This window comes from Cervus canadensis, chromosome 23, assembly GCF_019320065.1.
Source record: "Cervus canadensis isolate Bull #8, Minnesota chromosome 23, ASM1932006v1, whole genome shotgun sequence".
NCBI lineage: Eukaryota > Metazoa > Chordata > Mammalia > Artiodactyla > Cervidae > Cervus > Cervus canadensis.
In genome coordinates this window covers 36,966,102-36,990,261 of record NC_057408.1, presented here as the reverse complement: position 1 = coordinate 36,990,261, position 24,160 = coordinate 36,966,102, and the positions used below count along the sequence as shown (strand labels likewise).

The 24,160-nt window shown below is 47.6% G+C and overlaps 1 protein-coding gene across 3 annotated transcripts; it reads right to left on the bottom strand.

Annotated features, from left to right (window-relative positions):
* Nucleotides 1–778: 778 nt before the first annotated feature.
* Nucleotides 779–24,160, bottom strand: INO80C (INO80 complex subunit C). Of its 3 annotated transcripts, none has more exons than XM_043444221.1 (5): nt 23,808–24,160; nt 9,017–9,127; nt 7,668–7,779; nt 6,668–6,735; nt 779–1,147 (listed from the first exon to the last, which is right to left on the bottom strand). In XM_043444221.1, exons 1-5 carry the CDS (start codon nt 24,018–24,020, stop codon nt 1,016–1,018), a joined length of 636 nt encoding a protein of 211 aa, XP_043300156.1. In that variant the 5' UTR covers nt 24,021–24,160; the 3' UTR covers nt 779–1,015. The 3 variants fall into 3 exon arrangements, with proteins under 3 accessions (XP_043300156.1, XP_043300157.1, XP_043300158.1); XM_043444222.1 differs by having other exon boundaries at nt 23,865–24,160; XM_043444223.1 differs by lacking the exon at nt 23,808–24,160 and adding an exon at nt 22,138–22,161.

The window sequence follows — 24,160 nt, the reverse complement described above, 5'->3', positions numbered from 1 at the left end:
AGGGGGGCGACAGAGGATGAAATGGTTGGATGGCATCACCAACTCGATGGACATGAGTTTGAGCAAACTCCGAGAGTTGGTGATGGACAGGGAAGCCTGGCGTGCTGAGGTCCACAGGGCCGCGAAGAGTTGGACACAACTCAGCAACTGAAAAACACCACCACCCGGAAGGGCTTTCCCTCAGAAAGAAAAGGCAAAGCAGAGCCAGTCCCAAGGCCTGGTTCCACTGTCCCCCGCCAGATATTTGCAGGAATGGAGCTCAGAGGGGCTCGGAGCCCGTCTCCTCCCAGCCCCAGAGTGCTTTCCTCTCGGAGGAGGGGAAGCGGGTGGCTTCCTGTGCCTAGACAGACGCCCTCATGGAAGGGGTGACAAGGGTCACACCCCACACCTCCAGAAACAGGCCAGGGCTAGTGTTTTAGTCGGCTCAGGCTGCTTTAAATGCCGCAGACCAGTCAGTGGCTTAACTAACAGGTTCTGGAGGCCCAGAATAGAGGCTGATTCAGAGACCAAGGCCCAAGGCGAGGACTGAGCCAGTGCGGCAGGGTGAGCTCCTCTGTGCTTTCTTCTCCAGCCTCAGTTCTGGACCTCTTCCAAGCATTCTGATCAGAGATAGAGATGAATGTGCTCAAAGCAGGAGTCACAGGGATCAGGGATAATCCAGCCTCATTGTCAGGACGCATCGTAGAGTCTTTAAATGTGTTTTATGAGACTCCATAGCTTTGAAGCCAAAATTCGAGGACTTACTTGGGTTAAACTAAAAGCACAATTTTCTACTTTCTTGTCAAACAACTTTATTTGAGGCAACAACTGAAGTATAATTTAATTCAACAGGAAATATCACACTTGGAGGGAAAACAGAAAAAAAAAAACCTTCAATGAAAGCCAAACATTCTTTCCAAGGCACAGCACTGACATTTCCAGATTGACAGCAGGAGTTTGTTTCCATAAAACAAAATCTTGAGCCCAAAGTCTGCCTTTTGAAATGGTTTTCCACCTCATCTCTGTTTCTCCAGGCTCAGGGAACGATGCTCGTGGCTTTCCTCAGGGCCAGGTAGCCCGTGACCACGTCGGACGGCAGCCGTCGGATGTAGGAGAACTCTTCGATGGTGCTGAAGCGCAGCTTGCTCTGCGGGTCCGTGTAGTTGGCCTGGGTGACAAAACAGGCAGAGAGAAGGGCAGAGAGGTGTTGTTGGCAGTGAGGTTCAAGTTCAAGTTAAAAATTAGTTTTCTGGCTTTTACTCAAAGTGCAATCAATGTATCTTCATCATGTCTGACTCTGTCACCAACAACGCCAGATCGCTCACTGTGGGAAAGACACGTTAATCTCCCCAGACTTGAGAGACGCTTCAGGGTATGGACAGGAAGGAAGGGGAATAACCACAGCAGACACCTGGGGAATCTTCTGCTTGGCGCCTCAGGGCGGCAGGCAACAGTCCAGACTGCACCCGCCCCACTCCACCTACTCCAAGGGCGCTCCTCTCCTGCTGCCCCCCCGCCCCAGGCCTCTCCCAAGGCTCCCCGAAGAGCTCCCCTGCAGGGCTGGGATGGCCACCCCACCCCCTTCCACTGGAAGGCACTGCCATCAACACCCACAGCCAGGGGCACCTTCACAACCTGCAATTCTGATCATCTTTTCTCATGAAATCTCTCAATGGCTCTTCTCTCTGCTCTCAGGACAAAGGCCCAAGTCCACAGCACGGCTCCCCAGACACTGCCTGGATCCCCCAACCCCACCTTCCCGAGCCTCTTCCTCAGCCACGTGTCCCCCACTTTCTGTTCCAGCTACCCTGGCTCTGACACCCTCCTTCCTGTCCTGCCCATTCGCCCCTTCCTTGCTCAGTAATCACCTCAGGGCTCAGCCCCCAAAGTCATATCATCTGGGAAGCCTTATCTGCCCCCGTAGGTAGGTCAGGACCACACCCTGGCGTTCACCTCAGCACCTCTGCCTCCGGTGGAACGCTTATCTCTGCTGCTTTTACGTTTATCATCTGCCTGACTCTGACTGAAGTCTAGGCTGTGAGGCTCCATGAGGCAAGAATCGCGTAGTTTGCTTATCACTGGATCCCAGCTGCACTGTCTCCTGGCGCCATGCAGAGCACACAGTGGGCCTACGGCGAGTGCTCGGCCCACGAATGAGGCGTGAGTGGGTGAACAAACAAACGAACAATTGGGACAAGCACAGAAAAGAGAAGTGTTTCCGCTGACATATCAACCTTCTCTTTCGGTCTGTTCTCCCCATGTGCAAAGTGGAGAAAATACTCACTCACTGTCTACCTCAGGGCACACGGCTCCTACAGACTTTGAAACAGAAAACACGAGGGTGAGTCATTTGGAGTTCCTTTAAGAAATTAGAGAAGATGCCACTAACGTCTAGACAGATAACAGCCAATTACTCAAGTGTGGATTATCTCTGCCAGCGCTGGTTGACTGCATGGACCCAGACGCCCAGCGATGTGATGATTTCAGGAGGGCGGGAGGCTGGATGAAGAGGCAACAAGCTGAAGAGAACTGAGTCATGGGTTTCTCAATCTCTAAAAAGTCTCAGTTCCACCACCTTAGGAGCTTCCTAAGGTGTTTAAAATCTGCATATCAGGAAACTGAGATTATTCCTAAAAAGCTAAGATTAATTAAAGCTCTATAACAAAACAAACCTTTGATCCTTTGGCTTAATCTAGTGACTGCCTCTTTGTACCACATTTCCTTCAGCAGTTCCCAGCAGAGGTGCCGGCGAGCGCATCTGGCTTTGATCATCTGGCCTCGGTGGATGAACCAGCCCTGGCCTGCCTCCCTCTCTGCGGCTGCCTGACTCCCACCACCAGGCTGTAACGAGCTGGCCCGCCCAAGTTCAGGCCTTAGTGCCAGGAAGGCTGCTGAACCGATACCGCGGGACTCAGGGCACCGCTGCACCAACAGGAAGGTGGACGTAAACTTGCACAGACCGGACCTGATCGAGGGAAGGAGGCCAGTGACCCCTCAGAGATGAACAAGCAGGGAGCTGGACTCCTGTGGTCTGTGCTCCTCTGGACTCTGTCCCTCCAGCCTGAATGAAGCCAAGGTCCCCCTCCCCGGAGGGCAGGCAGCAAGCTGCTTTAATGCCTCCCTTGTCGCAGGGAGCCAGGCAGCGAACGCGGGCCCCCACCTCCCCCAGGGCTGAAGCGCTTTCCGCAGCCTTGTAACCGGGGCTTGACACAGGTGTGACCCTGCGGGCCTTCCGGCCAGGCCCCCTCACAGGGAAACAGCCCCTCACTGGAACAGACGGGTCAGTGTAAACACAAACCCGGCTTTATTTTTTAATTACGTAAGTTCAATTTATACAAGTAGCAGGTGAACATATTCTCCTCTTAAAAAAAAAAAACAGAAAGAAAAACATTGCCAATAAGACTAAAGTCTTTTACAACTCTAACTGCCTGCCAAGCAGGAGACTGGGTTCGATCCCTGGACTGGAAAGATCCCCAAAGAAATGGGAACCCACTCCAGTGTTCTTGCCTGGCCAATCCCATCAACAGAGGAGCCTGGGGGCTACAGTCCACGGAGTTGCCAAGAGTCGGACATGACTTAGGGCCAAACAACAACAAGAAGAAGTCCTTCATCTTCCCCTGAGGAAACCACTGCTAGATGGGCACCCTTCCAGACTTTGTTTATATATATACTCTTACATGCACGCACACGCACATGCACACACACACACACACACGCCAGAGAAGTGCCCAGTGACTGGGTATTGATTCTTACTTGGTAGTACAGTGCACTTACGCTGCTTTGTACCACACCTTAAAAGTTTATCCCTGTTTTTACCTATACAGCAAGCTCACAGAACAGGATGAACCCCTGACCCCTACCCCACATTGAATGCGTGCTCAGTCACTTCAGTCACGTCTGACTCTTTGTGACTCTATGGACTGTAGCCCACCAGGCTCCTCTGTCCATGGGATTCTCCAGGCAAGAAATACTGGAGTGGGTTGCCGTGCCCTCCTCCAGGGAATTTTCCCCACCCAGGGGTTGAACTCCGACTATTAAGTCTCCTGCATTGGCAGGTGCATTCTTTATCACTAGCACCCACCCCCGACCCCACCTCTGGTTGACCTTTATGTTGTTTTCAATGTTTTGCTTGCATGTTTTCTCATGAGCATTTCTGCATGAAGCTCCTTGTACACACTATTTCTCTAAGGCACTGGCTGAAAGACAAGTTGTTACATTGTAGGCCTCTACTTTTCTGTCTCCCTCAGTCGGTTCAGTTCAGTCGCTCAGTCGTGTCCGACTCTTTGTGACCCCATGACTACAGCACACCAGGCCTCCCTGTCCATCACCAACTCCTGGAGTTTACTCAAACTCATGTCCATCCAGTCGGTGATGCCATCCAGCCATCTCATCCTCTGTCGTCCCCTTCTCCTCCTGCCCCCAATCCCTCCCAGAATCAGGGTCTTTTCCAATGAGTCAACTCTTCACATGAGGTGGCCAGAGTGTTGGAGTTTCAGCTTCAGCATCAGTCCTTCCAATGAGCACGCAGGACTGATCTCCTTTGGGATGGACTGGTTGGATCTCCTTGCCTGTCTCCCTAGGTAGTGCCATTTGTTTCCCCAAGAATACGCCCCAATGTAACTCCCACCTCACAACCACCATATAGCAGGATGTCCATTTCTGTATGTTGGTGGCAAGGCAAATGTCTTCATTTCTCTCCTATCCAATGGGTCTTTTTTCTAACTATCAGTGAAACTGAACATCTTTTTATCAGTTTCAGTGAAACTGAACATCTGCATTTCCTCCTTGTAATTGTCTATTCATAATCTTTTAGCTGATTCTTCTATGGGATTGCTCCCTTCTCCAGGGGATCTTCCTGACCCAGGGATCAAACCTGAAATTGCAGGCAGATTCTTTCCCATCTGAACCACCAGGGAAGCCCCCCCTCAATGATTTAGTAGAGTTCTCTGTATATTCAGAATGTCTTAATTCTTACATACAGTGGGGCAGAAGGTTATGAATAACATGACAAGCCCTTTACCGATGGCATAAAGGGAACAATGCTTTTCAACATGAACAAAATGCCTCCTCACATGTAGAAACCACTGCACCAGCGGAGGAGCTGCCTGGTAACGGTGAGGACAAGGCTGTGCTCTAAGGGGCCACCCTCCAAGTCATAAGCCATGGCTGCTACAAGCAGCACAAAATGGAACAGGGGGAAAGTTCCACTTTGGGCCAGAACAGAATAACTGGTGCGAGACTAGCTCTCCTTCCATAAACAACTATTAAAATGGGTCAAATATACAAGGCAACTATTTTCTGGCAGGAGACAAGAGATCGCCTAAAACTACATTTCTCTCAGATGGAAGCTCCCTCAGGGGACCTTTCGGAAGAGACACACGCCCATGAGGAGGCGAAAGGAAGAGCCCACCACACACACGACCCGCACACAGCACTCCCTTCCCCCACCCCCACACACTTCTACTCCCCCTGTTTCTTAGGTTCATTATATTCAAGGTCTATGTTAACAAGTCTGAAGAGTATATGCTCCTCTCTGGAAGACACGCTAAAAACATACAACTAATCCAGAGAGGAAAACTAATAAAAAAAATCTTTCCTAGTGTAAAATGTGTATCATTAATTTAGTTTGTTACAGCGGTTGGAGTCATATATTTTCATTAAAAAAAAGTAAAGAATTTAAGTGAGGTATATGGGCTTCAAAAAATGAAGTGTCTCATTATTTCCACAGTTATGAGAAGAAGCCCACCGTCCAAATTTAATAATCATGAAAAAGCATGAAGAAGTTCTAGAAACTTCTATACTTCATCCACATTCTGAAAATAAGGAAACAAGATTCTCTGGGGTACACTGAGGTTCATGGACTTGCCCAAGTCCCACTCATCAAACCACACCGCTGGTTTTCAAACTGTGTCCCCTAGAAGCACCACAGGGGTCCCTGTGGTGGGGAGTGGGCAGGACAGAGGACCAGATCCACACGGGGCCACAGTGAGCAGGTGGGCTCCAGGAGATTCTGTAAAAGCTTTCATTTGGAAAAGGGATTCTGATGCTTAAAAATAAATATGAAAATCACTATCTTTACTGTAGTGCCTCTTAAGAGAAGTTTAAATATTTTAAGTACAATCATCTCTAAGATGCAGGGAATTTTTTAAACATCAGCCAAAAAAAAAAAGTTTCTTTCACGTTATCTCATATGGTTAGCAAGGAGAGGAAAGGAGAGTGATACTCAGGTCTCCTGCCTTCTGGAGCAACGCCTGCCCCAGGCTGCCCACACGGATGCCCCAGGTTGCTGCCGCTGCCTTTTAGTCGCTCAGTCATATCCAGCTCTTTGCAAACCCATGGACTATAGCCCACCAGGCTCCTCCGTCCACGGGATTCTCCAGACGAGAATACTCAAAGTGGGGTGGCCATGTCCTCCTCTTGGGGATCTTCCTGACCCAGGGATAGAACCCGTGTCTCCTGCTTGGCAAGCAGATTCTTTCCCACCGAGCCACCTGGGAAGTCCCTGCCCTAGGTCCCTGCCACTCTTAAATAATTGCATAAACGCTACTGTACAAACCCATCACCTGTTTCCAGTACATGGGCTCCAGGCAGGACCAGTGTCGCTATTCAACACTGTCTAAATAGAGGGTACAGTGAAATCTCCTTTTCGGTTCAGTGTTATACGACATAGAGATGTGATGATACTCACAAGAAGACCTGAAACATCAGAATACTTCTTGGCTGGTTTAAAGGATGGAGGAGCATCAATACTGAAGTCTGGAAAAAAACAAAAAAAGAAGCTAACTAAACTGGCTTTAAAGCATTCAGATCCCTTCCCCTTTTCCTCTAAAAATATTGCTTGATAATATTCCCAAACTTTCTACTTTGTGATTAAGTGCTCAGAGAATTCTCTGGGGAAATAATACAGGATGCCATAAGCCACGCACAAGCTTCAAGTACAGCTCTGCCTTGTTCCCGGGGACCCTCCACTTCAGCAGAACCACCAGAAAGCTCAACTGCCCACCAGCTGCTTTCATGGTCTCCGGCTACATGGGCTGATGGTGATGAGGTGTCAAACAACCCACTAATTGGATCCGAGCATCCGGACACCGGAATGTCCACACCCAGGCATCTGACTAGCTCATTTGTCATCAGTCTGAGTCACCCCCACAAAAGACATGCCGTGGGGCAGGAGATGGAAGGAACTTTGAACCTGTACTTTCCACTAAAGTTGAGCAGAATGTATAACAGACATTCGGAAATACTGTAGTATAAAGTGTTAACTCTGAAAAACACTGGCTCGGAGAGTAAAACAGAGCAGGCCTTTAAGCTGGTGGTGAGAAACTCTCCTAAAGCTTGGGCAACCTTTTACTTGGAAACACATTTTAAGAGTAGACTTTTGAATAAGCAGTTTGTCTAACAGCAACACCCATATAATCATATCTGGACCTGCTTCTCCAGATTGAAATGTTAACAGTGATATTAAAAACCACACATCCATGACAACGCCAACACACACAGATTCAACACACAGTACAAAGCTATGAGGAAATAACACACATAATCTCCCTATATTGATACCACTGTAAAATTCCTAAGCTAGAAAGTGTTTCTCCATGAACACAAACACAATAAGATAACGTGGGTTTGTTATAAGAAGGTTCCTAGTCTGAACATTATGAACACATAGGAGGGTCTAGACAGCTCACAGTTGGGATCATTCAGTTGCCATGGCAATGCCCTTTCAGAAGCCAGGATCTGTTTCAGGTTCTTCCAGGTTCTGTTCTTCTTGCCAGCCACTGCACCACCATGGCCAGAATGCTCGAGGCGCAAGCGTGGATTAGAAGAAACAAAAATCAATGGAGACGATCATTTCAGAATCTGACATTTATGCTTATTCATAACTATAATAAACCTTTCATTCAATCAATAGTCAGTGTACCCTAAGTCTTTAAAAAAATGTATTACACCATATACCTTAATCTTACTTATAAAAAAACATAGCCTTTGGATTTTTAAAATGCATGAGTTAGTTGCTGATGGAATAGAAATAAAGGGTTATTCTTTTAATATGCACAAAGAAAATCACATCCTTTATTGGGTCTAACTTTATGGAATTCACTCGTGAATTTCTCACTACTTTAAAACAAGTTTACTACAAAGTTAGATTTAAACACATGACCACATCTCTCAATTCCCTTCTGAGGGCCAGCCTCCACCTTGTAAATTACTGGAGCTCCAGGAAAACCCAAGGAAGCCTCCCTCATGACATGGCAAGCCTTCCGGAAATTTTTTTCTTTTTTGTCTTGTGAAGATGACAAAATGAAATGGAAAGAACACAAAAGCTACAGGCACTATTAATGCTGTATTTTCAAAGGTAATTAGTGAAAAATAAACTGTAATGGTATGATCAGAATAATGTAATTTATCCTACCCCTCAAGAACAGAAGGAAGAGGTGGCTATATCTACTTGATAGCACAAGACCTGAGATGTACTTAAAGAAACTAGCGAGGAGCATTCCTCCTTTAGTTAATTACTGCACGCCTCATCTAAACCTCATGAAAAAAGGAACGAGAGCAATCATCCTGGAAAAACACCCTAAAAACAGCACCACTGAATGAATTTCATAAAATCCTTGGGAACTGGGGGAGCCACAGGAAGGGCTCTCCTGGCCCCAGACCTCAAACCACTGTCCCCGGCGGAGGGCGTGGTGACGCGGACTGAAGGAGAATGGCCACAGCGCTGCTGCGCTGCAGACCGACCGAGTGAGTGAGATCACAGGCCGAGGCACGGTTGCTTGGTTTTTTATTTATAAAACACCTTAGATGCTTCTGGGACTCCCTGGGGCTCTGAGCGTAATCAACCCACCTGACGGTGCAGGAGACCCAGGTTCAATCCCTGGGTTGGGGGGAAACCCTGGAGAAGGGAATGGCAACCCACTCCAGTATTCTTGCCTGGAGGATTCCACGGACAGAGGAGCCTGGTGGGCTACAATCCATGGGGTCGCAGAGAGTTGGATACGACTGATCAAGGAACACTTTCACTTTAGATGCTTACCACAAAGTTGGGATCCTTAAATGGCAGAGGTTTGGCAGCTTTCTCCATGGGTCCTGTGCTAAAATCAGAGGGCACCATCTTATTCTCACTCACACCGTCCATGCTGATACCCTTCAAACAAAATAAGAATAATATGAGGTCAGTGTCCTTTAGCTGAGCTCCCTAACTCAGCTCTCAACAAGATGTAAGATGACAGCACCAGACATACGGGAGGAGACAGGGTGCCCGGAGCCCCAGCGGGTGATCTGCATGGGGTGGGGTCGGGGGGAGAACCTGCCAGGCTGGGAGCCGCGCCTGTCTGTGCAGAGGCCACAGTGGAGGCAGCCAGGACCCCAGCTGCCAGACTTCCTGGCTCCTCTGTGTGCCAAGCACAGGAGTCCTGCTACTATGAGGTGAAAACTGAGGCTCAGGCGAACAGATTCAAGGCCCCACAGTGATTGCCTCTGGATTCAAATCCAGTTGGAGCCAATGCCAAAGCCCCACCATCCCTGTGATACCTACCACCTGTGGCCCCTATTCCTACTGATCTTATTAAATTGTGTCTTGAAACATTAAGACCGAAAAGATTCAGCCCCTTGAAGGGTCTCCAATTGGAGAACCCAGGCTGGTGCTGGTACACTTCAGGGCACAATAGAATGCGGGCATTCTGAGCGAGGAGAATAGGAGAGGAGGCAGGGGGCCTCGGGTCAGCTGGCTGTGGCAGAGTGCCCTGACAAGCAGGCTCCTGGACTTTAAAACAAAAAGCCTTTTTAAGCTAAGAATCAAGAAGAGAGAAAACAAGTCAAAGCAACAAATCACTTCTGATTTGTATTGCAATTTCCAATCTTCCCAGACTGCAATAAACTGTTTTTTAATAGATACATAATTTATATACAGTGAAACGCACAGATCTTAAGTGTAGGTTTCATGAGTCTTGCCAAATGTTTCCATTTGTGTAACCCAGGTCCCTGTGGAGACAGACTATTTCCATCTTTCTCAGAAAGTTCCCTCAGGCCCCCTCCTGGTCAGTATCTTCCGCTCTCATGGTCCACCACTGTTCTGAATCCCACGTTACTTTGGCCTGTTCTAGAACTTTATGAGTGGAATCCAACATCTTGCGCTATTTGTTGTGTTTGGCTTCTTTAGCCCGGCATAAAGTTTTTGAGGTTTATCCACGTCACAACATGGACTGGTGGTTTGTTTCACAGAATTTGTATACCACTCGTAAGAAGAGTCTTCCCCTGCTACGGATGTACCACAGTATGTTTACCCATTTTCTTGCTGATGAAATGTGGGTCTCTACCAGCCTTCAGCTATTATAAATAAAGCTGCTGTCAACATTCTGTACAGGCCTCTGCATGGATGTATGTCTTTATTTCTCCTGGGGAAATACCTACATGTGGGATGGTCAGGTTATACAGTAAGTACATGTTTGACTTCATAAGAAACTGACCAGTCATGCGTGTGTAGTTGCTCAGTCCTGTCCCATTCCTTGTGACCCTTTGGACTGTAACCTGCTGGCCTCCTCTGTCCACTAGGTTTTCAGGTGAGAATACTGGAGTCAGTTGCCATTTTCCTCCTCCAGGGGATCTTCCCAACCCAGGGACAAGAAACTGGCACACCACTTTCCCAAATGGGCTGCCCTCTTTCACACTCCTAGCAGCGGCGTAGGAGAGTTCTGGTTGCATGTATAGATTCCACCCCTACTGGCCCCCCTAAAATGGCCTCCACGTGGGGGAAGGAAGGTGGGGAAGACAGGGACCACTCACTCTGTTGCAATAGTCCCCTGAAGGGCTCCTCCTCAGACACTTCCCAGACTCCTTTCCAGGGTCTCCCCTCCCCCCGACCCTGGGCCTGTGCACCCTCTCCTCTGCTCACCACCCCCCTGCTATCCGGATGGCCCCTCCCCTCATCCGTCCCCCCATTCACAGCTTTTCCTAACTTTTCTCCCCTCCAAGGTCTGCTCAGATGTCCACTCTCTAAGAACTAAGATCCCTCCAATTCCTCATCCTTTCCCCACCATTTGTAGCCATATTCTCTCTCTTTCTTCTCCTTTCCACCCCTCCCTCCCATGGTCCTTCCTTTATCTGGCCCTTCCTTAGCTCTGGGGTTCAGATGAAGCCTGAGGCCCACTCCATTCTCTGCAGCACACTCAGCAACTCACTGATAGATGGAAGTTTGATGTCTGTCCCCTGTTGACAGCTGCCCAGGGCTTCCCACCACCCTTGGGATCAGGCACAAATGCTGGCCTCCTCTCCAGCCTCCCCTCTCACTCCCCCTCCCTCCTGGATTTTGTAGTTTCTGGTCCCCAAACCCATGGAGTCATTTTCTGCCAGCATAAATAGTCTTCAGTGTTTTCCATTTTTTATTTATGCTTCATAAAAATTTCCGTCGGGATTAGCTCATGTCAGTTTTAATTTTACAAGAAAGATTAGATCTAGCATTTTGTATGTAACTAACTTCTATTACCCTTGTGATTTTTCCTTCATGGTCCTAAAATTTCTGCGGGTATTAATATATGTGTCCTGGGGGACCCAATTTGATGGAGCTTTGATTTTTTCCCATCACATTTAATCAGTAACCAACATTACCTTGTGTAGTTTTGGCCAGTTGTCAATGCTATTTTGTGTTGATTATTTGTAAGAGTAATATCATAAATTGGATACATAATTAACATCTGTATTTAAGTCTTGGTTAGTCAATGAAGGGCTTCGCAGGTGGCGCGAGTGGTAAAGAACCTATCTGCCAACGCAGAAGACGTAAGAGACCTGGGTTGGGAAGATCCCCTGGAGTAGGAAATGGCAACCCACTCCAATATTCTTGCCTGGAGAATCCCATGGACAGAGGAGCCTGGTGGGCTACGGTCCACGGGGTTGCAAAGAGTCAGACACGACTGAAGCGATTTAGCATGCAAGTAGTCACTGGAATGATAGCAGCTTTGTGAAACAGGCAGGGAACGACAGACCGGAACAAGGAGACACAGAGGAGAGAGATGAACAGACGAGGAGACGGGCAGATTCGAGAGAAGGCGCGGGCCTGGACATCCGGCTTCACCATCTGGCCCAGTCTTCCATGCCTGCGTCTAACCCAGCACCTAGCGCTGAGAAGCACCAAAGAATCACTGGCTGATTGGCTGATTGGCGCTAAGGAAGAAGACAACGCCGCATAACTCTGTCAGTATCCGTTTTTGAGATGTACATGTTCAGGGGTTTGTCATAAGGAAGCGCCTCTGGATGGGAAGCAGCAGCCAAACCCAAAGAAACACAGGAAGGCTAATTCAGAAATGACTGGGTTTGGTTACCTGTGGGTGCAAGGGAACAGGGTGGAAGAAAGAGAGGAGAAAACTTCTCCGAGTATAGCTGTCTGTAGCTTTGACCTTTTGAGCCATGTTAAAGTTTCACATAGAAATAGACGGGCAAATCCAACAAGCATGGGGCAGCAGACAGAAAAAATGGAATGCAAACAAGAAACCAAATCAGCCTGAGGTTTGAATGAATAACACAGACACACTAAAAGGGAGGAAGGGAGAAATAACGTTAGTGATATGAACACAGTATTCCGAACATATAACTCAAGGTGAGAGGCAAAAAGAACCATGAACAATTGGGAGGTTTGTTTCTCCCAAGAGTACAGGTTAATAGTTAGAAACTACTTAATATGCATTCTAAGATGAGGCAAATAAGGAATGAGGGACAGCTAGAATGAACCGCGTGCTACTGGACTGAAATCACAGGTTAGCAATATGAATTCATGGGTTTAACATATACACAGAAAGATAAACATGGAAATGGGGACTTCCCTGGTGGTCCAGTGGTTTAGAATCCACCTTCCAATGCAGGGGACGTGAGTTTGATCCCTGGTCAGGGAACTAAGATCCTGCATTCCACAGAGTGACTAAGCCCACACGCCACGAGTAGAGAGTCCGAGAGCTGCAACTACTGAAACCTGCGTGCTCTAGGGCCCATGGTCCGCAACAAGAGAAGCCTGCACATCACCACTAGAGAAAGTCCACATGCTGAAATGAAGACCCAGGACAGCCAAAATTTTTTAAAAAAATAATAATAATAAAAAGAAATGGATACAGAGGCATGGGGGACAGTCATACACACACTCATACACATGACCCCCTACATTTCCTAATTTCTTCCATGCAGATGGCTAGAAACAATGAACATGTCAACCACAAATTGGTGCTTGCCAAGCGCATTTGCCATCTGCCTCTGCACAGGATTGAACCCAGTGCTGCTGCGGCTGCACATGCCCTGAAGGGAGCTCAGGGTGGAGAACAACGAGGCCCTCTGTGCTCCAAGAAGACTGGTGGACAGCTCCTTAGACACATATTTTCAGGAACTGATTTCATGGTCCCAATCCTTGCACCTCCTCCAATCTAGAAAAGCACTAAATCTCTTCATGGTGACATCAGCTCCTCTTGACTGGAAAACCTTTTGTAAGATAAGTATTTGATTGCATGGAACTCCTCTTCACCAAAATCTTGTTTATTGGCCTTCCCCCACTACCTCTCTGGAGCAGTTTCTCAGAGCTCCTATTTGAGGTGCTGTCTCCCGGGCCGCGGTCCTCATTTTGTCCCAAATAAAACTTAACTCACAACTCTCACATTGTGCATCTTCTCTGAGTCAACAAACAACAGGCACGCTGGTGCTCAGATCCTGGTTTCCAAATATTGTTCTCCAAGAACAAGCGATCTTTGAAGAAACGGCTGATTCCAGGACTGGGGCAAGAAAGTACAGTGTGAGTTTTTGGGTGCCAGAAGGTAAGAAATTACTTGTATCAGTTTGCTAGGGCTGTGTAACAAAATATTAATACCACAGACTGGGTGGTTTAAATAAGAGAAATTTAGTTTCTTAAGGTTCTAGAGTGATGGGCTGCAGTCCATGGGGTTGCAAAGAGTCTGGCACGACTGAGTGACTAACACACACACACAAGGTTCTAGACACTATAAGTTCAAGATCAAGATGTCAGCAGGGCTGGGTTTTCCTGAGACCCATCTCTTTGATTTGCGTATGACTGTCTCCTGACTGCATCCTCTTTCCCGTGTACACACGCCCTCTTCTTATGAGGACAGCAGGCAAATCGGATTAGGGCTCCACCCTTATGACCTCATTTAACCTTAACTACTTCCGTAATGGCCCTATTTCCAAATACAGTAACTTTCTGAGGCATGCTGGGGGTTAGGCTTTTAACAAATGAATCTTGAATGAACACAGTTCAGTCCATTATGGCACTCAAAAAATGACAGAGGTAAAGTAAAAGACATATGAGTCAGTGTGAAGAGGTCCCCACTAGCCAAACCTGGACAATTTGCTCAACATCATTAGTCAATAGGGAAATATAAATCAAAACCACAATGAGATATTACTCCATACTCACCAGGATGGCTCTACTCAAAGGCATAATAACATGTGTTGGTGAGGATGTGGAGAAACTAGAACCCTCACACACTGCTCGTGAGAATCTACAAAGGTGCAGTTACTTTGAAAAAGTCTGGTGGGTCTTCAAAAGTTAAACATAGAATTATCATATGACCTAATAATTCAAGTCCTAGGTACTTAGCTAAGAGAATTAAAAACAAATGTCTATGCAAAAACTCATACATAAATATTCATAGAAGTACTATTTATAATAGCCAAAAAGTCCAAACAACCTAAATATCCATCAACCAATGAGCGCATAAACAAAACGAGGTTCATCCATACAGTGGAATATTCTACAGTTGTTAAGAAGGGACGAGTTACTGATGCATGGTACAACACGGATAAACCCTGAGTATATCATGCTAACTGAAAGAAGCCAGCCACAAAAAGCCACCTATTGTATGACTGCATTTAGCTGAGGCACCTAGAGTAGTCAAATTCAGAGAGAGAGAGAGTAGGTCAGGGGTTGTCAGGAGCTGGCAGAGCAGGGGACCCGGGAGTGGCTGCTAATGGGCAGGGCATTGCTTTTGGGGGTCATGACGCCAGTGAAAGCAGGCCAGTGGGTGTGGACTGTCAGGACGCAGGGCCTATAGGGCGGCCCATGTTAAGGGAGAGAGAGAAAAACAACTCTAAGAACTACGCGGTGAGCATCAGGTCAGACCAGAAAAGCCCAGCCAGCTGGGGCCAACTCGAGAAAAACAGGTGAAATGTGAAAGAGGTTTCCTGGGACCAGATCCACTTTAAGTTTCAACTTCACTCAGTTTTTCATAAAGAAAATGACTGCTTACATAATGCTGTTTCCACCTGGGAGAAAATAAACAAACGGAACTGCTTAAAAGCAAAGAGGAGATACTAGAGGGCAATGAAGAACCAGGCCCAGAGGGCTCTGCTGCTGCTTCCGGAACCATCCACGGAACACGCCTAGCTCGCAGGGCACCATCCTCAGCAGATGCGTCAGCTTTTTCTTCTGGACCAGAACTGCTGGAAGCCTGCGTGCCTCCCCCCATGTCGGCTCTTCCCTGACTCCCTAGTGTGTGCTAAGCTGCTTCGGTCCTGCCCAACTCTGTGCGACCCCAAGGACTGTAGCCCGCCAGGCTCCTCTGTCCGTGGGATTCTCCAGGCAAGACTGCTGGAGTGGGATGCCACGCCCTCCTCCAGGGGTCTTCCCAACCTAAGGATCAAACCCGAGTCTCTCATATCTCCTGCATTGGCAGCAGGGTTCGTGACCTGGGAAGCCCCCGACTCCTAAGTGGGGAGGCTCAGAGGTGCTGGGTGCACAGTGAAATCCCGGGAGGGCACACAGAACATCCCTTTGATTTGGGTTGTTTGCCCCCAGGTCCTGGGAGGCCCAGGAGGACGCGGCAGGAATGCCTCGCTGGACTTGGGCTGCTAAGGGAAGGAGGTGCCTTGCGGCCCACGTGGATCGGGAGGGCAGGGACCCCACCTGGGAGACGGACAGCGGCCAGAGGGAGGGAGGCAGTGGGAGGAGAGGGTGGGGGGGTCTGCGGCGGGCCGCTCCAGCAGCAGGAAGGGATTGAAGATGCTGCCCCCAGCCCCGACTCCAGAACCAACCGAGCCCTCCTGTTTGTCTGATCACCTTATCCTCATCGCTTCCCCATCCTCAGGCCAGACCTCCAGCAGCTGAGGTGGGGACAGGAAAGAACACCATCCTGACACCAACTGGGCCACCCGGGCCGCTTCCTGCCCCTGAAACAGCGACTGCTGGCTTCCCTCTCTGAGCAGGTGCAAAAGAACACGTGGCCCTGGGCCAGGGCTGGGTGCTCCGCTTTTTTCCCCTTTAGGCCCACCCTCTGTGGTACTCCACCCTCGGTCTTCCCTTCCCCTGGGCTTCTGGCAAGCTGGATGCCTGGGTCTCTTAGTGACGAGATGAGAGAGACAGACCTTCTGTCCAGGGGCGCATTGAGTCTGTGAGGTGGGGCTGCAATGAATACACTTCAAAATGATGGATAGTTTCCATATGACTAGACCATTGTTAAGGCTAAGAGACTTTTAAGAGCTGAACTGTTGAGGACAGGACCACCCTGCGATCAGCAAAGAAGTGACAACTGGCCCTAAGGGGTGTCCACTCTTTGCAACACAAAAAGAGCTAAAAAGACCCTGAGGCTGGGAAAGATTGAGGGCAGGAGAAGGGGACGACAGAGAATGAGACGGCTGGATGGCATCACCGACTTGATGGATATGAGTTTGAGCAAGCTCTGGGAGTTGGTGATGGACACGGAAGCCTGGTGTGCTGTCGTCCATGGGGTCACAGAATCAGACACGACTGAGCGACTGAACTGGACTGAAATCCCAAGGAAGAGAAACCCAGCCTGCCAACAAAGGAACACCTGATGGCTCCTAAATGACTCCAGAAATCAGTCAGGCCTCAGCTCACCTGCCTGGAGGACCCAATCACCCAGCTTCGTGTCTCCAGGGCAGCTCCCAGCGTTGCATCTATCTAATAGTAACCTAGATTCAAACACCTGAGCCTAGTCTACAACTGCAGGGTTACTGTAGGGTTATTACTTGAAACAGCAAAAACGTGAGATGCAATCTAACGTCCAATCAAGTCAATTAAGTAAGAGCACTTAATTCCTTGTGAAGACTATCAACATAGAGAAAGGGCCAGGAAACAATGCTAAGTGGAAAGCAGGGCCCACAATGTTATACACCAAATACAGTTTATGAAAACCTGTATCTACATGTAGAAAACCCAAATTATCATAGCTGTGGGGGAAGACTGGCTGGTGTTTTATGGCCACTTTAAAAATAGAAACAAGAAAACTAACAATATGATTTTTTCAAAAGGTAAGGTAGAATGATTACTTTCTTAAATGAATAAAGCAAGTCAGTACAGTGTTCTCAAGCTGCCTCCAATGACAGAAGAGTCCACTGTCACCTGTACTCTGCACTAGCCTTCTAAAGAAGCAACTGGGCCTCTCAACTTACATAGATATTATGATAACTGCTTCACCATCATAAACCAGCCTATTAGGTAACCTATTACCTAATTAGGAAACCTATTAGTCTGTGGGTCAATTAGGTTTCTCTGTAGATTTTATTAACCTGAATAGCCACTTGGAAAATATAAACTGCTCTGTGTTCATAGTGAAGGACTTGCGGACACAGAGGGAGGAGAAGGTGGGACGAATTGAGAGAGTGTCATTGACATATATATAGACTACCATGGGGCTTCCCTGGTGGCTTGGTGTTAAAGAAACTGCCAGCAATGCAAGAGACTTGGATTGGATCCCTGAGTCAGAAAGATACCCCTGGAGAAGGGAATGGCAATCCACTCCAGTATTCTTTCCTGGAGAATCCCATGGACAGAGGAGCCTGGCGGGCTACAGTCCATGGGGCCACAAAGAGTCAGACACGACTTGAGTGACTAACACACACACACATAGACTACCATATGTAAAATAGACAGCTAGTTGGAATTTACTGTATAACAAAGGGAGCTCAGCTCAGGTGCTCTGTGATGACCTGGAGGGGTGGGATGGGGGTAGGAATGGGAGGGAACCTCAAGAGGAGGAGAGGTATGTATACTTATAGCTGATTAAAAAGCATGTTAAAAAGCAGAGACATTACTTGTTCGACAAAAGTCCATCTAGTCAAAGCTATGATTTTTCCAGTACTCATGTATGGATGTGAAAGTTGGACCATAAAGAAGGTTGAGAGCCAAAGAATTGATGCTTTCAAATTGTGGTGATGAAGAAGACTCTTGAGAGTTCCTTGGACTGCAAGGAGATCAAACCAGTCAATCCTAAAGGAAATCAACCCTGAATATTCATTGGAAGGACTGATGCTGAAGCTGAAGCTACAATACTTTGGCCACCTGCTGCAAAGAGCGGACTCATTGAAAAAGACCCTGATGCTAGGAAAGATTGAGGGCAGGAGGAAAAGGGGACGGCAGAGGATGAAATGGTTAGATAGCATCACTGAATCAACGGACATGAATTTAGACAAACCCCAGAAAACAGTGAAGGACAGGGGAGCCTGGCATGCTGCAGTCCATGGGGTTGCAAAGATTCAGACACAACTTAGCAACTTAACAACAAATAGCCAATTCACATTGTTGTACAGCAGAAACTAAGGTGATATTGTAAAGCAATTCTCCAGTTTAAATAAATGCCCTGTATTGATCTAATAAAATCTTCCCCCCACCCCAAAGCATTTCTCTGCACCTGGGATATGGTTATATTAGAGATCTAATTATATCTTCTAAGATGTAGAGCTATAAGAGTATGTTAAGAGAGGCAGTAAAGAAAAAGAATGTAGATTCTGGGTAGTCCAATTGTGTCTCAGTACTGACTCTATCATGGCATCTGGTCCCATCACTTCATGGGAAATAGATGGGGAAACAGTGTCAGACTTTATTTTTGGGGGCTCCAAAAATCACTGCAGATGGTGATTGCAGCCATAAAATTAAAAGACACTTACTCCTTGGAAGGAAAGTTATGACCAACCTGGATAGCATATTTAAAAGCAGAGACATTACTTTGCCAACAAAGGTCATCTAGTCAAGGCTATGGTTTTTCCAGTGGTCATGTATGGGTGTGAGAGTTGGGCAGTGAAGAAAGCTGAGTGCCGAAGAATTGGTGCTTTTGGACTGTGGTGTTGGAGAAGACTCTTGAGAGTCCCTTGGACTGCAAGGAGATCCAACCAGTCCATCCTAAAGGAGATCAGTCCTGCGTGTTCATTGGAAGGACTGATGCTGAAGCTGAAACTCCAACACTTTGGCCACCTCATGCAAAGAGTTGACTCACTGGAAAAGACCCTGATGCTAGGAAAGATTGAATGCAGGAGAAGGGGACGACAGAGGATGAGATGGCTGGATGGCATCACCAACTCGATGGACATGAGTTTGGGTAAACTCCAGGAGTTGGTGATGGACAGGGAGGCCTGGTGTGCTGCAGTCCATGGGGTCACAAAGAGTCGGACACAACTGAGCCCCTGAACTGAACTGAACCGACTCTATCACTTGTCAGCTGTGTGACCACAGAAAAGTTATTTAACCTCTCTATACTTCTGTCTTTTTATCTGTAGAATAACGATTCTCAGAGGGTTGTTCTGAGAATTAAATGAGATAGCAATTAGAAAGTACTTAGAACAGTACTTGGTATACATAGTAAGTGCCCAATAAATATAACTATTATTATTTATCACAATTTCTTTCACTTTAGCACAGTGTATCTGTTTTTCAACCCAACTTAACACTAGTCATTTTCAAAGTATCAGGACCAAAATGGATGGGAGGTGGCACTTTCCAAATTATAATGTAAGTAATCAATAAATATATTAGTTACACTGAAAATCTAAATCCAAACAGAAGAATTGTAGTTTTGTGACAGATGTACTACTTAGCAAGCAAAAACACTAATGATTTCTGCTGAACTAAAGATTCATCTTGATGAAATAATAAAACAAAATTGTTTTAGTACTCAAAGTATTTAATATCATTTTACACGGCTGACATAAATGTGACATCTACAAATGCTTTGCTCCAAATACTTTCAGGTCAAAAATATTCCCTTCAACCCCTGAGGATTTCCAAGCAGTAAGCCCTTTATATTTCATCCATTCATTCAATCTTACTTCAGAAAAAGCATGCACCTTCTGGAAAAGTAAAACCAACCTTAAGAATCCATCAAGTTATTTTCACTAATTTCAAAAAGCACTCAAACGTCTACGTGAGTGTCCTCTGTAAATTTTTAAATCCCGTGAAAGGTTAACAGAGACTGGTTTTTTTTTTGGTAAGACACAAAATAGCTGAAATGACTTAAGTAGGGAAATTTAGGATACTGAAAGATCTGTAAAGTCCCTTTTAACTCAAGAACTATGATCATTTATATAGAAAAACACTCATTTCCCACTGATGACACTTTGAGCATCCTGACACTTGGGCACAGCTCCGCCTCTGGAAGGCCTTCCCCAGTCAGACCGTCCACTCCTCAGAGGCCGCCTCTAGTCCCTCTTCTCCCCACCTCTCCCTCTCTAGTGACCACCTCCAGCTCTGAGTCTTCATCTTCCTGTGTCCCGCCACTGAGGCACCAATACCAGAAAAGACCCATAATTGGCTTTGGGACATGGTTAGAAATGATGAGATTTTCCCACTTCAGATATGTGACAGGTAGAATTCAGAGACGGCCCTTAAGACTCCAGGTCTCTGGTGTATACACACCTTGACCCCGTTTTTAGGCAAACGCTAATGTGTGTACCACTGTGACGGGATCTGTGATACATTGAAGGGAAATGCAACATATATCTTATATTTGAAATAAAATTAAGGTCTCAGGTCAGCTGATCTTAAAGGAGACTATCCTGGTGGGCCTGCCCTAATCCCATATGCTCTTTAAAGCTGGGCTCAGAGTCAGAGACAAGAGAAGTCAGAGACGTTTGAGGAGTGAGAGGGATTAGACACAAAAGAGATTCTCGACAGCTGGCTTCAAAGACGGAGGAGACCATGTGGCAAGGACAGGGATGAGGACAGACAGCCAGGAGGCAGCGACTTCAGTCCCTGCAGAGAACTGAATTCTGCCAATGGTCTGCATAAGGCTCAAAAAAGGCTCTCTCTCAGAGCATCCACCCAACAAACCAGCCCAGCCCAACACTTTGATTTCAGGGAACAGGGAACCAAACCTCTCTTTTTGTGCCTGGACTCCTGACCTACAGAACCAGGAACTGATAAACAGGTGTCATCTAAGCCACAGAACTTGTGGTCATCTGTTATGATGGCAGAAGAAAACTACTGCAATATATGTAGGTCATTCTCCTCCTGGAAGGATTTTTGGGAGGGCAGAGACAAGCGATAATCCACTGAAATAACTTAAGCATGCTGGAGACAGAACAGATATAAATACTTGCTGACTGAACTCAACAGAAACTAAACTGAAGGCTGAGGACAATTTAGGAAGATTCTAGGCAGCCCTCAGGGCAGCTCTGTGCTAATACCTGCATTTGCTGCAGCCCAGGGATTGAGGATGCAGCATTATGTTGGTGACGGCGATGGTGGCTTAGTCGCTCAGTCATGTCTGACTCTTTGAGACCCCACGGACTGTAGCCCACCAGGCTCCTCTGTCCATAGGGATTGTCCAGGTAAGAATGCTGGAGTGGGTTGCCATACCCCCGCCAGGGGATCTTTCCCGACCCAGGGATTGAACCCGTCTCCTGCCTTGCAGGCAGATTCTTTACCACTGAGCCATTTGGGAAGCCCTAGTGCTATGTTAGAACAGGAGGAAAATCTAAGACTTCTGGAGACAGAAGACAATTTTTTTTTTTCCCTTCGTGAGATGCTGAGGGTGGGAGTCAGGTAACTGGCTACACACCTCATTAGTTAAACACCAGCCGGGGAGAGGTGAACAAAGAAGTCACTATTCCGGGGAATACCCTTCTCTTTCCAGCCAGAGACTGGGCCGAGGCTGCTGAGATGGGGGAGACCCACAGGAAGAACCTAGGCAGCCCTTCCCATTACTGAGATCTCTAAGACCAGCAAGGTTGTGATGTCCACCCAGTGGGGTTACTGGAAATCCCTCCATTCTGAAGGCATTCATCCACTTTCTGAAGCTTGCTGTGGCGGTGGGAGTTGATGAGCAGTGCTACCTTAGGTCAAAACAATCATTCATCTCAATAGGTACTGACTACATTCTTTGGTCTTGGCACATCTGGATATCAAAATGCACTGAGCACATACTGGGAGAAAGTACTCACAATGCACATATCTGGCCGAGAACTCCGTGCATGCTAGTGCATGCATGCTAAATCGCTTCAGTCGCGTCCGACTCATTGCAACCCCTTGGACTGTAACCCACCAGGCTCCTCTGTCCATGGGATTCTCCAGGCAAGAACACTGGAGTGGATTGCCATTTCCTCTTCCAGCCAAGAACATATAAAGAACTCTTATCCTTTAGTTCCCTGGTGGCTCAGTGGTAAAGAACCCGCTTGCCAATGCAGAAGGCTCAGGTTCCATCCCTGGGTCAGGAAGATCCCCTGGAGAAGGAAATGGGGAAACAATGTTTCAAAAACACTGTTTCACAGAGAAATCCAAACACACACAAAAGAATATGCTCTGTAGGAAAAGAAAGAGTGTTAGTCACTCAGTCAAGTCCAACTCTTTGGGACCCCTGGACTGCAGCTCACCAGGCTCCTCTGTCCATGGGGATTCTCCAGGTAAGAATACTGGAGGGGCTTGCCATGCCCTCCTCCAGGGGATCTTCCCAACCCAGGGATCGAACCCAGGTCTCCTGCATTGCAGCCAGATTCTTCACCATCTGAGCTACCAGGGAAGCCCTATGCTTTGTATGATTCCATTTATATTCTGCTCAAAAAGAGAAAGTCAGTCCATGGGGGGAGAGGTCAGAGTAGCAATTACCTCCAGCTGGGAGGGAAGAGTACCCACTGGAAAGGTCACCAAGGAATATTCCGGGGCTCTTAGAAATGCTCTCTATCCTAATCTGGATGGTGGCCACATAGGTGGGTACATATGTGAAGTCACTGGTCTATACTCTCTAAGATTTTGGCATGTCACAGTATGCAAATCATACATAAATATTTTAAAAGGAAAAATCTGCACTAGCAATTACCAATGGAGAAAACCAGAGACAGCTGATATCGCTAAACTATCCTTCTGGGTGAAGGATGCTACCTACACCTTGTGTTGGAGAGCACAAAGGAACACACTTCATCTTTGCTCTCTCACGGCTTTAAAATACAGGAGCCAAGAAAAACACGTATCTAACCAAGTTACTCTTGTGCTGCAAATGCTTTGCTGGAATCGTGGAGCCCGGATCGCCCAGATGCGGTGAAGTCGTGCCAGGCGCTGTGCTCAAGAGTTTTACGACCATGATCTCATTGAATCCTCATAACAACCCCATGAGGTAAGACCAAACCCACTCTGGGGCAGGGACACTAAAGGTCAAAAAAGCACTTTCCTGAGGATGAGGGAAACCATCCGTAGCAATACACCTTTATATTCCTCCACACGATTCATTAGGGCGCTCTGCACCTCACAGGCATCTGGTAAATGTCTTAAGAATGGACCAAGGGGAGACACACGCGAACTTCTGCTTAACTGAAACTCACATTAAAGAAAAGTCCGGAGCCTCGCTCCAAACGAGACTTCGGCAGAAAGAGGTGGCCCTACGATTAAGGCAATAACAGCCTCCCCACCTCCCCTGTTCTCCTTCTGGACAATGGAACGCGGGTGCTTCTTTAATCAAACCCCACGTAGCCAAAGTAAGAGGGTGGGGAAAAAAGTTTCACTTGCACCAGAGACAGCAGCTACCAAAGAGGTGTGACTGTACGGCCCCGCCCACACGAAACGCCCAGCCTCGCTGAGCCCCACCCACTCGGGCCCACGCAGGCGCTCTCGAGCCCCTTACCGGGAGGGGGAGGGGTGGGCTTCCGCGCACGCGCAGGTTAGGCGAGTGACAGCGTACCTGCGCAAAGCCGGAGGCGGACACCTTTTTCTTCTTGCCGGCGCTGTATCCGCCAGCGCTGCTGCCGTTGTGGGAAGGACTGGCCGGCCTCTTCTTGCTGTTCCGGGCTATCCCCGGAGTGGACGTGGTGGCCACAATGGGAATCTGGGCCGCCATTCCCACCCTGAGCCTTGCTCCTCCCCCACTCCCCACTCGGGTCCCGGTGCAGGCCTTGGAACTTCCGGCCTGCCGTTACTTCCGTCTCGATGGTTTGAAAACCCGGCCCGGACTCGGAAAGCGTGCGTTACTTCTCTCTG

Bases quoted from the DNA above. Each gene is read 5' to 3' on its own strand.
- INO80C (XM_043444221.1), bottom strand. From the start codon at position 24,020: ATGGCGGCCCAGATTCCCATTGTGGCCACCACGTCCACTCCGGGGATA. The intron at 6,736-7,667 runs GTGAGCTGTCTA...GTTTTTTTCCAG, and splicing joins GCAACTGAATGATCCCAACT to ACTTCAGTATTGATGCTCCT. The intron at 1,148-6,667 runs GTGAGTATCATC...TTTGTCACCCAG, and splicing joins CTGATGTTTCAGGTCTTCTT to GCCAACTACACGGACCCGCA.